The sequence below is a fragment of the Protomyctophum bolini genome, assembly GCF_963924005.1.
Source record: "Protomyctophum bolini genome assembly, chromosome: 4".
In the NCBI taxonomy this organism is placed as follows: Eukaryota; Metazoa; Chordata; class Actinopteri; order Myctophiformes; family Myctophidae; genus Protomyctophum; species Protomyctophum bolini.
In genome coordinates, this window is record NC_137865.1 from 14,291,709 (window position 1) to 14,304,976 (window position 13,268).

The 13,268-nt window shown below is 41.3% G+C and overlaps 1 protein-coding gene across 4 annotated transcripts in view; it reads left to right on the forward strand.

The window, feature by feature from the left end:
* The window catches only part of enc2 (ectodermal-neural cortex 2), a 51,781-nt gene that overhangs the window by 12,179 nt on the left and 26,334 nt on the right, over nucleotides 1–13,268 (forward strand). For 3 of the 4 annotated variants that reach the window (XM_080761718.1, XM_080761720.1, XM_080761719.1), the window contains 4 exons: nucleotides 6,389–6,620; nucleotides 7,617–7,722; nucleotides 10,920–11,165; nucleotides 12,811–12,900. In XM_080761718.1, coding sequence (XP_080617844.1) covers nucleotides 6,389–6,620; nucleotides 7,617–7,722; nucleotides 10,920–11,165; nucleotides 12,811–12,900 — 674 coding nt within the window. Of the gene's footprint in view, nucleotides 1–6,388; nucleotides 6,621–7,616; nucleotides 7,723–10,919; nucleotides 11,166–12,810; nucleotides 12,901–13,268 lie in introns of those variants that run through there. The other variant, XM_080761721.1, reaches the window with a different exon arrangement.

The window sequence follows — 13,268 nt, forward strand, 5'->3', positions numbered from 1 at the left end:
ACTGTACTGTACATCAACAACACTCAGGGAGTTTCTTGTGAGAGTGCAGTGCAGCAAAGCAACCCCAAAATATCACCAAAGCTTCATTTTGTCTTGGTGTATGAATGACTAAAAAGCTCCTTATTGTATTTCTTCCGTCCAGAGTATATTATTCTCCCAGAAGGCCTGGGGCTTGTCAACATGTCCAGTCAGGCTTCTTTGAGGTGGAGGGGGGGGGGGGGGGGTGGGGGTGTTTTCATCCATGACCTGCTGGCGCAAACGACGACCATCACACATGTGACAAGTAACAGATGTGTTGTGTACTGTACATATGGTCTTGTTTGTTTTAAGTTATCGGCGAGACGGCGCGGAGGGACCCGGTCATTGTCAGATTTTTCCAGCTTCCGCAAACACTCTGCCTTATATGGGCCAAAGTCCAGACTCATATAGCGGGGAGGAGGCTGAGTGAATCCACGTTCGTTATGTGCCTGGCTGCTCGGCTAAGGCAAAGGATCCCAGTGTATGATGGATTTTTTATTCTACGATATCATATGATTACCCAATCCTCCCCCCCCTCCCAGCCACCCTTGCTATAAATGCCTTCCCACGTTCCTGTGGTTCCATTTGGTTCCATTTGGTTCCACTTGTACTCTCAGAGTTACAGACCTACCAGGGTCCATTTGAAACCCCCTATATCAGTGGTTCTCAACCAGTGGTCATTGAGGGGGTACCAGAGAGTTGGTAACCAAATGGACCCTTTAGATCTTCAACTCTTGAGAGTGTAAAATCAAACCAAATGAACTGTTCCATTTTACGCTCTCACGTAAGTTAAAACCTCTTGAGCCTCATTGCCCCCGCCGGCAGCGGCTGTCCACCTCTGAACAGCGCTCAGCAGGTCAATGGAGACCCAATTGGTCTCCGGTTCCAACTCCGATGTTGCAGATTTACGCCCTTTACCCCCCTGGGGTTTAAGAGGTTAAATGTGTTTGTTAAATATCTTATTTGACAAGAAATCTACACAGGAGAATGTAGACTAATAGTTATTTTGATTTGCTGTTCTCTAAGTTGCATTTACTTTGTATGTAATCGTGCCGCTCTAACTATCCATGTTTGAAGTTTGAACGTTGCTTAAGTAGCTATAAGCAATAATATGTAAAGGTAATTACTTTTTTGTTTTGGTATTCAGATAGCCAGCAAATTGCAGCAATGGGTAAAACACCCCCAAAAAATGTTAGTCTCTGTGACACATCTAGGGGCCGCAATCTGCTTTTTTCCCCTCCTAGAAGCTTTGTTATTGGTCTTGGGTCTGAGAGGCTAAATCTCTGAACAAATAATGGCCCTTGACATTAAAAGGGTTGAAAACCACTGCCCTATATCTATATGAATTGTTAAAGAGAACCGTAAAGGGATCAGACTGTTAAGAGGGAATCATTAAGGACCCTATAGTCCAGTCAGTATCCAAACATTACATCCCATTCGGTTGTGCCACACAATTGACCTAATCCAATAATGTGTGTAATGAATGGGATGTGGAGTAGCTGTTGGTGTTCTCTAATGGCCTGACATGCCTCGAAAAATGAAAGCTCTGTGGCAAAACAAATGAATATATTATGAAGGAATATGATATGAGCTGTCTAACAGTCCTGGAGATTGAAAGCAAATACCGTATCTATATTCATTTAGCAGTGGTGAGCCACCATAATGTGATCTTTGCCAGACACACATTACAACTAAATCTACAGTTGACAAAAATATATTCTGGCGAGCCTTGATGACGTCGTACTCGTAATGGCAGATTTACGCATGTTCGGTTGCAAGCTGAAAATAGCACTGCACTATTTTTACGGTATACTATATTATTCTCCTCAAAACCCCCTTTTCTTTCAATCTATTTGATCTTCATTAGTTAATCATGACCTGATGAAGATCAAATAGATCGAAACCTTGTCAGAATTCTCAATAAAGAACGTCTTTCTTCTACCTGTGGTGTGCAGGCTCCATCAAATATCTACTAAAGATTTGTCATGTCAAACTAGGGGTTATTCATGAATCTGAACCCATTCCAAGCATTAGTTTTGCACAAAAAACACTCCTTGGGCTAAAAATCCCATAGCCGTCTTCACAAATGTGATGAGGTCATCACATTTGGGCAAGTGGCTATATGCCTGTTTTTCTTTTGGGTCACGCCCCGGCCCCTTTTTAGCTTAGATTGACTGTCCTAAGTACAGATATATTTTTACATCACCAAGTTGGCATGGGTATAAGCCTATAAGTGCTTACAATGCACAGTACTTTTACAGTACTGAGGTACCTTTACTTGACTTTCCCAAAAAATCACACCCGTGTGAAGTGAGGGGCACTCTTATCACCGTACATCATCATGACGTAACGTGTCTATTTGCTCAGACACTATGGCGTAAAATTGTCCATTAATTCTCAATGGGAATTTAGTGTAGAATGAAAATAGACACTAAGCCGATTTGCTCAGACACATATGACGTAAATTCTGTTTGTGTAAGACGAAAATCTACACTCAAAAATCATACAAAGCCGATCTACAATGTGATGCGTTGTCAGCTTGTAGATCTTCTATTTACATACTAGAGCGGTGCCCATTGGGCACTGGCCTACTTGGAACGATGCAAGTTGGAAATTAATGCCCCAACCAGTTATTATGTCTGTCTATGTCTGTATTATTTTTGTTTGTTTTATGCCCATATATGGAGTTCTTTGTCAGGCATACCAAAATATGGAGTCTATACAGATGTCAGAACACCATTGTTATGTCAGAACAGTCCAGCTCCATATATGGAGATCTAGGGGTCATCAGGGCTAATCTGGGCCCTGTCCAGAGCGTGGGCAGAGGCTTTTGTGCTGGTTCTGGACAACGGTGTATCCCACCGACTGAAGGCCGGGCACTGCACTCCCGTATACTGTGGAACGCGTATGACAAATTTGAAGTCTGTGGGGAAAACGGTTCTCGAGTTACGTGGATTGCACATCCACACACGTACAGAGACTTGTTTGGTGCATTTATAGATAGATAGTACTTTGGTACTCAAAGTATATTTTGATGCTAAAATGCTGCATTTGTGCATTTCAAGCTCTTAAACAGGTGCTCCTGATCAACCCGGAGGCAAGTCTACACCCACACACAACTCACATCCATGACAGAGATCAAGTCAAACTGAATTTGTACTTTTTTATACTACTATTTGATGGTCATGGAATCACAATTTGAATGACCCGGACCCCAAACTGTGGCTGTTGCAAAAGAGAACCGTATGGGAGAATTACTGAAAGCCGTTTGGCAGAAGGATGGAATAAATAAATGAAATGTGAAACGTTGCTGTCAAATTAAAACTCTTTGCATCTGTTAAGAAAAGTTACATACCCAGTACCCACCCACACACATTCTGGTTGTCAACATTTCCTTGTTTTAGCATGATTGAAAAATAAACAATTTGGATGAAAGCCACAAGCAAACGGATTGTTGTATAAAGTAAATACACTTGTCCAGTGAGCTCTGGTCTAATTCAATAGAATACAAGAATGCTCGCCCCAAAACACACTCGCCCTGGGTTAAAGGTGGCGACCTCAGAACAGTCGCCAGCAGGTATTCCTAAACGTAACCTCAACTATTCCTAAACCATAACCGTATTCCAAAAACGTAACCTCAGTACTATGCCTAAACCTAACCTTATTCCTAAACATAACCTCAGTGAATCAAATACAAGAACCGCTGGGAGTGAGTGTTCCGGTTACCAGTCAATACAGTTTGTTATTGATTAGGCTATTATTGTATTAATCATCATACTTAAACCATGTTCTTCAAAGTTAGAACTTGGCATCTGCAGTGTCCACCAAAATAAGTTGTGCCATTTTATCCTATTTCAATGTGTTCCAGCTTTTCTCTGATTAATAATTCATGGTTAGCAGTCCTGTATAATGTGTCCTAACGTAACCAGCAGCTATTCTGTTCTCAGAGGGAGACAGATAGATAAGACGGGGAGAGATGCAAGGGAAAACATGCTAAGTTACCACCAGGTTACAGTTACAGCTTTGGGGGAGAAAAGATTAGAAGATGAAAAATAAAACATAATTGGAGAGGGACAAGAACATAAAGAAGGCAAGCATAAAGTCTAGCGGTGGAAAACAAAAAATATTTTAATTAGGAGGTGATAGAAGATGACAAGACAGAAACCTCTGTATTCAACATTAACAACCTACCTGATCATACTATAGCATGGCGCCTAGCCAATGGAGCCAGGTGCAGTGCATGCTCCCACTGCCAATATTGCCCATTGCCCGCCCGCCCTATTTGTTTGCTACTTTTGAATTTGAATCCTGAAAAGTAACAGTTTTGGACATATAAGGTTTCCACCCGACAGACGATATGGAAAGAAGTTAGCTGGAAGAGTGACGGTAGACTGAGGCTTGAGATGAAAGGACAGAAGATCCAGAGAGAGCTGAGACTGGAGACAGGGGCTTGATAAAGAACAGAGAGAGAGCATTGAAGCAGTTCTTTTTCCTCTGGGCACCTCTTTGATCTTTTTTTCTGTTCACTGTTCAGTTCTCCGACTACAGACGATAAAGTCTCACGAGTCTCACTATTCTGAGGATAGAAACAAGGCAAGCACTTAGTCTCACAAGTCAATCCCTTGGCTTGCGTTGTGTGTTGTTTTCTTCTTCATAATTGTTTGTAAGGGATGTTGGTGAAGGGGGAAGTTAGTCTGAACTGAAGACCTGTGCCAGTGTCCTTAGATACCATCTGAGCAAAGATGCAGGTTGCCTACCTCTGCCTTCCCCAAACGTCTCGCGCAGACTTGTATTGTAGTTGTGTTGCCATTTGCCAAGTGGTTTGATCATGGGGTTTGATTATTTTGCGTTACTTTGCCTTAATAATTAGTCGTAATAACTGGTCGTCATGACACACACACACACACACACACACACGCACGCACGCATGCATGCATGCACGGATTGCACGCACGCTCCCTCCTCCACGCCACGCATACACGCACTGACAAGAGTAAACGGAGGGCATTTAGCCCACACGCTGCCTACTAGTGTAGCTAATCTAGCTATCCAGTCAGACTCAACTCAAAACAAAATACTCACTCAAAACAAAATAAGCCCTCATTCAAAAGTTGTGTAGGCTGTCATTGTATTTTCTGTGAATTAACTCAGATTAACCCAGTGATCCTCACCCATTTTAATTTCAAGGACCCCCAAATTAAATGTATATGAATTAGCCTAGGGTGACAGGGTCCTAGGCCATTTCATTATGATTTTCATCTCTGGACTGGGACCCCAATACATGGTACAGACATGTTTACAATATTTTACAACAGTAGCTACTTATATTTTGTTATTTAAAGCTGTGATTATTTATTTAAGAAGCACTGTTCTGAACCAATGTTCACCTTGAATTTCTTTTTTTTTTAATAATTATGACCGGGGACTTAAAATCATTGTTTTAATTGATGGCCTTCATGCCCTGGCACTCTGCCTTTGTGCCCTCAAAAAGTTGACCACACTAAAGGCTAAGTGGCCTTGCCCCTAAAAGGATGAAATTCCAGGCCTGCCGGTGATTTATTTCCACACGTCATCATATCCAAAAGGTAAAGGCCCATATGCAGATGTTCGCTGGTTCAAGAACGGGGTTGAAACATAATCGCTTTTTTAGTCAGCCTGTACCATGTTTTCCCAATGCAACCTTAACGAGAGCAGTACTGTACATGTGGACGGATGTTGACTGGCCACAGTCTGACAAAAAAAAACAAAAAAACATGTTACTTTTTGGATACGATGTGCGAAAAAAGGTAAGAATCAACAATATTCGCCAATATTCGCCAGTGTTGTAATCTGCCGACACCTCAGTCTTATGTATTTCCCTCGGAAACGATCTTTTTCGACCAATCACAACACTGGTTTCATTCACGGAGGATGTAAACAGATTTGTAATGTGTCTCATGCATGGCTAAATGACACGGCATCTCTACAACTCAAAATGTCAAGGAAACTCAACTATCATGGATTCGTTTCATTTTCCAAAAATAAATTAATGAAAAAAGTAATTGAAAAAACTCAGTCTCCTCACAAATTAGGACAATATCAGTCACTAGAAACAAAGGACGGGTGTTTTCGATGAAGTTAAAATGGGTTTGTATAGGAAGGGCAACTACCATGAGTATCAAATATCTAAATACTGAATCAAGCTACTTGAAAACTGTCTGGGGTCTTAAGCCTTGAGTAGATGATAAAAATGTTTTTTGAAAGTGAAATATCTCTTTAAAAGGTTAGTTTATTGGGAGTTAAGAATGTCCTATACAACTACAACTCCCTATATTTGCACAATGCAGAAAAAACTAATGTTATTTCCTATTCTTCTCCCTCCTCCTCTTAGTGGGCGAGATCAGTCCGAGTGATTCCCTGGAGGTGCCGAGCGAAGCTGTCATGTCGGTGAGCGTGCACGAGAACCGCAAGTCGCGCACCAGCACCGGTTCTATGAACATCTCTCTGTTCCACAAGCCCTCGCACCCCGACAGTGTCCTGACACACCTGAACACGCTGCGGAAACAGTGCATGTTCACCGACGTGACGCTGTGGGCCGGGGAGCGCTCCTTCCCCTGTCACAGGTAAGACCAGGGTGGATGGGGTGGCCATTTGGCAGAATCACATACAAAATGAGTAAACAAACACATAAAGAGCTATGACCATTACCAGTGGTGGAAAAAGTACTCAAATGTTTTACTTAAGTAAAAGTATAAATACTGCAATGTAGATGTACTTTGTAAAAAAAGTCCCGTATTAAAAATTTACTCAAGTAAAAGTACAAAAGTAGCGGCATCAAAATGTACTTAAAGTACTAAAAGTAAAAGTACTCATATTGCAGAATGTCCCATTTCACATTTCACAAATTTTCAAAATGGCCAAAATGTATATAGGGCTGGAGTGATTAATGGATGTTTTCTAATCAAAATTACAATCTCCAAAGTAACTAGTAACTAAAGTTTTAAAATAAATGTAGTGGAGTAAAAGTACAACATTTGGATCCAAAATGTAGTTAAGTAGAAGTGAAAGTATTGGAAATTCTCAAGTAAAGTACAAACTCCTCAAAATTGTACTTAAGTAAATGTATTTAGTTACTTTCCACCACTGACCATTACAGGTCTGTAATCATTAAAATCATTGGTACACTCTCAGAGTTATGGGGGTCCTTCCATGGAAATAAAACGTTTGAGAAACGCTGTCCTAGTGGACTACTATTGTGTTATAGTAAATCAGTTTCTCTGAAAATCTGGAGACCGGCGTTCAGTAATTGGGACATATTTGACCGTGTACAGACATATTGATGACCCCTGAACGAGACGCCTTCAACAGAGTCCAGTGCCAAATCGTGTGATAGGATGTTTCTTTCTTTTTCTCTCTTTCTTTTTCTCTCTTTCTTTCTTTCTTTATGTAATGCCTCAACCTACAATTCATGTGTTTGTCAGGGTGGGGGCTACCCCCCTCAGTTAAAATTATATTATTTTGGGGAGGGGGGGGGGGGGGTCACATGCTAGCCTGAATAGGTTCAGAACCACAGCTTTAAAATGTGATGAATGACTGTAAGTGTTCTTTGTCTGTTCCAGGGCAGTCCTAGCAGCATGTAGTCGGTATTTTGAAGCCATGTTCAGCGGAGGACTGAGGGAAAGTCTGGACAGCGAAGTTAACTTCAGAGACAGCATACACCCTGAGGTAAATGCTGCTACAACTACAACTCCTAGTCCTAATGATGCAAGTCATACAGTATGTGCCTTATGTGGTGGTCATGCAATACCTGTGGTACTTGTTATAGTATTCAGAGGCTAGTTTATGATGCCTGCACACACAGGGATCTCCATATTGTCTCTGTCAGGTGGAAACCTCATATCCATAGCCGTTACTTTCAGGATTCAAATATATAGTGAAACTTGCAGAGACTTGAAACCTGCTTGTGTTCTGATACAGTAGGTAAGCCAACAATGAAAGTTGCTTCTTAACAGTAACATCGGCTAAGAAATAGTCAAATCATTATTCCCAAATTCGGGTATTCTTTGGAAAAGGGTCAACATATTGTCAAGTATGCCTTGACTCGTGAGACATTAAAGTTCACCCTAAACATTTATTGACCTATAGGACAGCGCTAACTTTTTTTCTTTAATACAGTCATTCACATACACCCATTCACAAAAACATAGGAGCAAGAGAGTGTTTGTATGATGTCAATTGATTGTAGAGGCATAATTCATCTAAAGCATTATCCTAATGCTCAAGAACATAACATTTCCTCTGTGGCCATAAAAACATTTCCATCCTGTTAAGAAGCTCTTTTGCTGAAATGTTTTTATTGACAGACTAGTCATCTTCATCCATGATGCAAGTCATTTCTCTGGGTTTAGAAATGCTGAACGCACTCTGCTCTGCTTTGCTTTCTTAGAAATCCCAACAATGAGCAGTAACTTTCCATTGGATTTCTATCTTATAAAATGACTGAAAGGTCTAAAATGTTTCTAAAACGTTTGACATAAATGCCAAGCTAATATTTCTGTCATTGCTCCACCATTGGAATACTTACACTAAAAACACAAAACGGATTTATTATGCACATCTCTCATATGCCATCACTGTTAACATTGTTTGCAATAATATTATTATATTATATATAATTTGGCTTTAAAAATGAACAATTACTATCTCTGCCAGCACAGCTGAAGATTATCTTAGTTCTCTCCCCTGTCTGTCCGTGCACATGTGTGTATGTCTGCAGTTTCTGCACTGCTGCAGTGATCACAGCATGAAACATTGCATCACACTCCCAGTGGGCCAAGGAAGAACCCACCCACTCCAACAGTCTCCAAATTGCCTCATGGTGGCACAATAGCAGGTCGATGCATGTTTTGGCCTATAACTCTTGAACCGTGGGTCATTCAAGTTTTTCCCCCTGGATTCCTTGGATCATGACACAACTCCCCCCATATAGGCCATACAGTATGTGTGAGAAAGCCTCTTTCCATGACGATTCTGTTAGGTATTATCACACGATTCATTAAGACAGACAAAACCCATTCGATTAAAAAATAAAATGTATATATTTTCTCCTTTGTTTTGGCTCCTCCCCTTTCTTGGTCCACTTTCTCTGTCCACATCCTCCCAGGTGCTTAGTAAATAGTATCTTTCAGTTGTGTAGTATTATATTTATCTACATATGATACCGACTTGTCATACAACCTAATAAATTAAATCGTGAGCTTTTGAGAAGCTAGTGTAATGCTCATCAGTCTATAGTAAATATGCTATAGCTTGTTAGAATCCCTGTCCAGGGGCAAGTGTGTGGTGTGTCTGCTCCTAAAGCTGACAGTCTACGAATGACAAGAGCAGGTAGTGGAGCACACAGGCCATTAAAGCCTTTTTATTGTAGGTGCTGCAAACTAACGTTTCGATTATTACATCTTCATCGCCTTCATCACTCATCGTCTATAAATGAAGATGTAATAATCGAAACGTTAGTCTACACCTGCAATAAAAAGGCTTTATGTAATGGCCTGTGTGTTCGCTGCTTCTCCCTCGTATTGCTAGATGCTCATGAGATACACCACCATGGCCTGTCATAGTTGACGTTGTCATGGCAATGAAATGCCCCCAGAAAACCACACAAGAAAAAAAAAAGCAAAAAGAAAAATGTATTTAACATTTTCAATATTTTTCAAAGGCTTTCAAAAATAGAAAAAAGATGTACAAGCTCGCAGCACAGCACAAAGTGACACGCTGTAAGCTTGTAGATCTGCTATTTTTGAACAGCCAACGTATACATGGATAAAGTGGTTAAAAGTATTACGAAACTGTATTAACTACTTTAGCTGGGGACGCCCTGGAACCCCCCCCCCGGAAAACAAGGAAGTGTTGATCGAATAAAATACATTTTCGGTTACTGCATTGTGCATTTCTTGCTTCAAATGTTTTCAAGAACATTCTTGAGAGCAACGTTTAGTTGTGTGTTTGTTTACATGGCTGTCATGTTGCATACGGCACAACATCTTGCAGCGCAGACAGGTGCTCTGAGGCTTTGATTAGACAGTGGTCTGTTATATAGCTGATCGGTCATTATCAGTAGAGTTTCCAGTAATTACATTTCTGGCAGGCAAGCTGTGTTAGGTTAATTGTCGTCCCCCCCACGCATAATCAGCAGCACTAAAGGTTTTCAAAGAGATATACCTGCCAGACGAGTAGGATACAAAGGCTGAAAGGCATGCATTTACATTCCAATGGGTGATTGAGGGTCGCGCTCTACCGCAACGGCCAATCAGCTGTCCACTAATAGTTCTCAGGTCTTGTTTTTGTCCTCTCTTTTTTCTCATTGTATTGATTTTGGCCAGGCAGAAATGGATTTGGACAGGCCTGTCCTCGCCTTATTGTAGATACGCCTCATGGTCATTATCCTTATCCAGAAATAACACACCGCTGAATTCAGCGATAGACCAATCAGAACCAGGCATTCCATCAAGACATTTAATAATCATTGATAACATTGTTCCAGATGGCAAATTTGACTACTAGCATGGACGCATTGTATGTTATATTAGCTTTCTATGATCAAGAGATAGGTACCGACCTACTCAGGGACCATGTAAGTCAGGAATGATGCTAGTTGGGAATGCATCACCTGTGCTCACCTGTTTATGCAATACCCGTGGCTCCCGTAGCCGTAATAGTAACAGTGTATCTTATCTGCATGTGTTATTTTTATATGGAGTACCCTGATGTCATCGGTATACGCCTGTATATGGAATGCCCATAATACTGGTAAACCGGGTCCATACATGCCTGTACACTGTACAGTATGGGCATATCGTTCTTGTCAACCGGCAATCGGATCAACTTTTACGCTTTGATAACTAATCCCCCCCTTCTCACAGGTGTTGGAGCTCCTGCTGGACTTTGCATATTCCTCCCGAGTCATCATCAACGAGGAGAACGCCGAGTCGTTACTGGAGGCGGGGGACATGCTGCAGTTCCACGACATCAGAGACGCCGCCGCAGAGTTCCTGGAGAAGAACCTCCACTCGTCCAACTGTCTAGGAATGATGCTGCTGTCGGACGCCCATCAGTGTAAAAGGCTCTACGAGCTGTCATGGCGGATGTGTCTAGTGCACTACGAAACGGTAAACATTTAGGATGTCTCTAGTGCACTACGAAACACTAAACATTTAGGATGTGTGTAGTCTCTAGTGCACTACGAAACACTAAACATTTAGGATGTGTGTAGTCTCTATTGCACTACGAAACACTAAACATTTAGGATGTGTGTAGTCTCTAGTGCACTACGAAACACTAAACATTTAGGATGTGTGTAGTCTCTAGTGCACTACGAAACACTAAACATTTAGGATGTGTGCAGTCTCTAGTGCACTACGAAACACTAAACATTTAGGATGTGTGTAGTCTCTAGTGCACTACGAAACACTAAACATTTAGGATGTGTGTAGTCTCTAGTGCACTACGAAACACTAAACATTTAGGATGTGTGTAGTCTCTAGTGCACTACGAAACACTAAACATTTAGGATGTGTGTACTAGTCTCTAGTGCACTACGAAACACTAAACATTTAGGATGTGTGTAGTCTCTAGTGCACTACGAAACGGTAAACATTTAGGATGTGTGTAGTCTCTAGAGAGAGACTACACACATGATATGAGGGAGATGTCTGACCCGAGAACCATGACAGAAGTGACACAGTGCGTTAGGGAAAATTAGAAAGTGAACGTCAGAAATGCATTTCAGACAAAACGGGGCTGAGTGACTGATTTTCATTGCAAACATAAAACAGGAAAAGCTACGCGGCCGTTGTCCAACACGGAATATTAAATTACATTACTGGCATAGTAAAGGCAAGCGATGTATAAATAAATAAAAAACAACACCATAACTCAGCTTTGAAGAGAAATTTACGGTTCTGTGTTCTTTTTCTTTCTTTCTTTTTTTAAATCTTTGCAGACCGTTCCCCACTTTTAATAATAATAAGGGGCACTGTGACTGGATTGACCTAAACGCTGAGGGCTGCACTTTTCCCTGCGCATTCCAAGTACAGTGAAATGTGTTTAATTAATTGCGTATGTAATATATCTAATCTTAAAGATGACATCATACAAGCAGAGAGGCAATGTAATTAGATTGAGCTTGAGTTCTTAAGTCATACTGTATGCCAAGAGCACCCAGAATGAGAGGCATGCTTACGGCTGCTGCTTCTGTTGGGGCTCTCCCTTTTAACCCTAGTAATATAGCTTAAAAGGGATCCAGTATTTACTATTTTGGTCCATTGTCTTATATAATTCATTTGGGATTGTAAAATGACTAAAGAGGCAGCAAATCACTGATACTGATGATGTCATGTTGAAGATACACACAACTAGAGATGTCCCGATACTGTATTGGTAAATGAGATCACAACACTGGTATCGGTATTCAGTATCGGCTAACACAGAAATTGAGGTATCGGATCTGAAACGAAAACGGGACATCCCTGCACACAACTATACAAAATATTAGCGCACTATAGCCACTCCATAGTGAGTGCTCCTTTTGCACAATCAGTGCCTTCTTATTTCAATCCTCTCCTAATCCTCCCTTCCATGTGCATCTATTCATGGCTAGGGTTTAACCACTACTTCAACCTTAACATCCCTATTTTTGGTGGACCATTTCCCCCTTGAATAGATATTTTGGGGGGATTTGGCGTAGAGGTATAGACAGGGTTTCAGTGGTCCTGGGTTCTAATAACCTCTAATGCTCTACATGTTGTCACCCAGGTTAGAGAAACAGAGGATTTCTACAGTCTCTCTAAAGACAAACTGCTGGAACTGGTACTAAGCGATGAGCTGGAGATAGAAGATGAGCAGGTGAGGAACCTTATTTTTCTTACAATACCTGCCTTTGTCGCTACCTTCCTGTCTTATTCCCTTTGTCCCTACCTTCCTGTCTTGTTCCCTTTGTCCCTACCTTCCTGTCTTATTCCCTTTGTCCCTACCTTCCTGTCTTGTTCCCTTTGTCCCTACCTTCCTGTCTTGTTCCCTTTGTCCCTACCTTCCTGTCTTATTCCCTTTGTCCCTACCTTCCTGTCTTGTTCCCTTTGTCCCTACCTTCCTGTCTTGTTCCCTTTGTCCCTACCTTCCTGTCTTGTTCCCTTTGTCCCTACCTTCCTGTCTTATTCCCTTTGTCCCTACCTTCCTGTCTTATTCCCTTTGTCCCTACCTTCCTGTCTTATTCC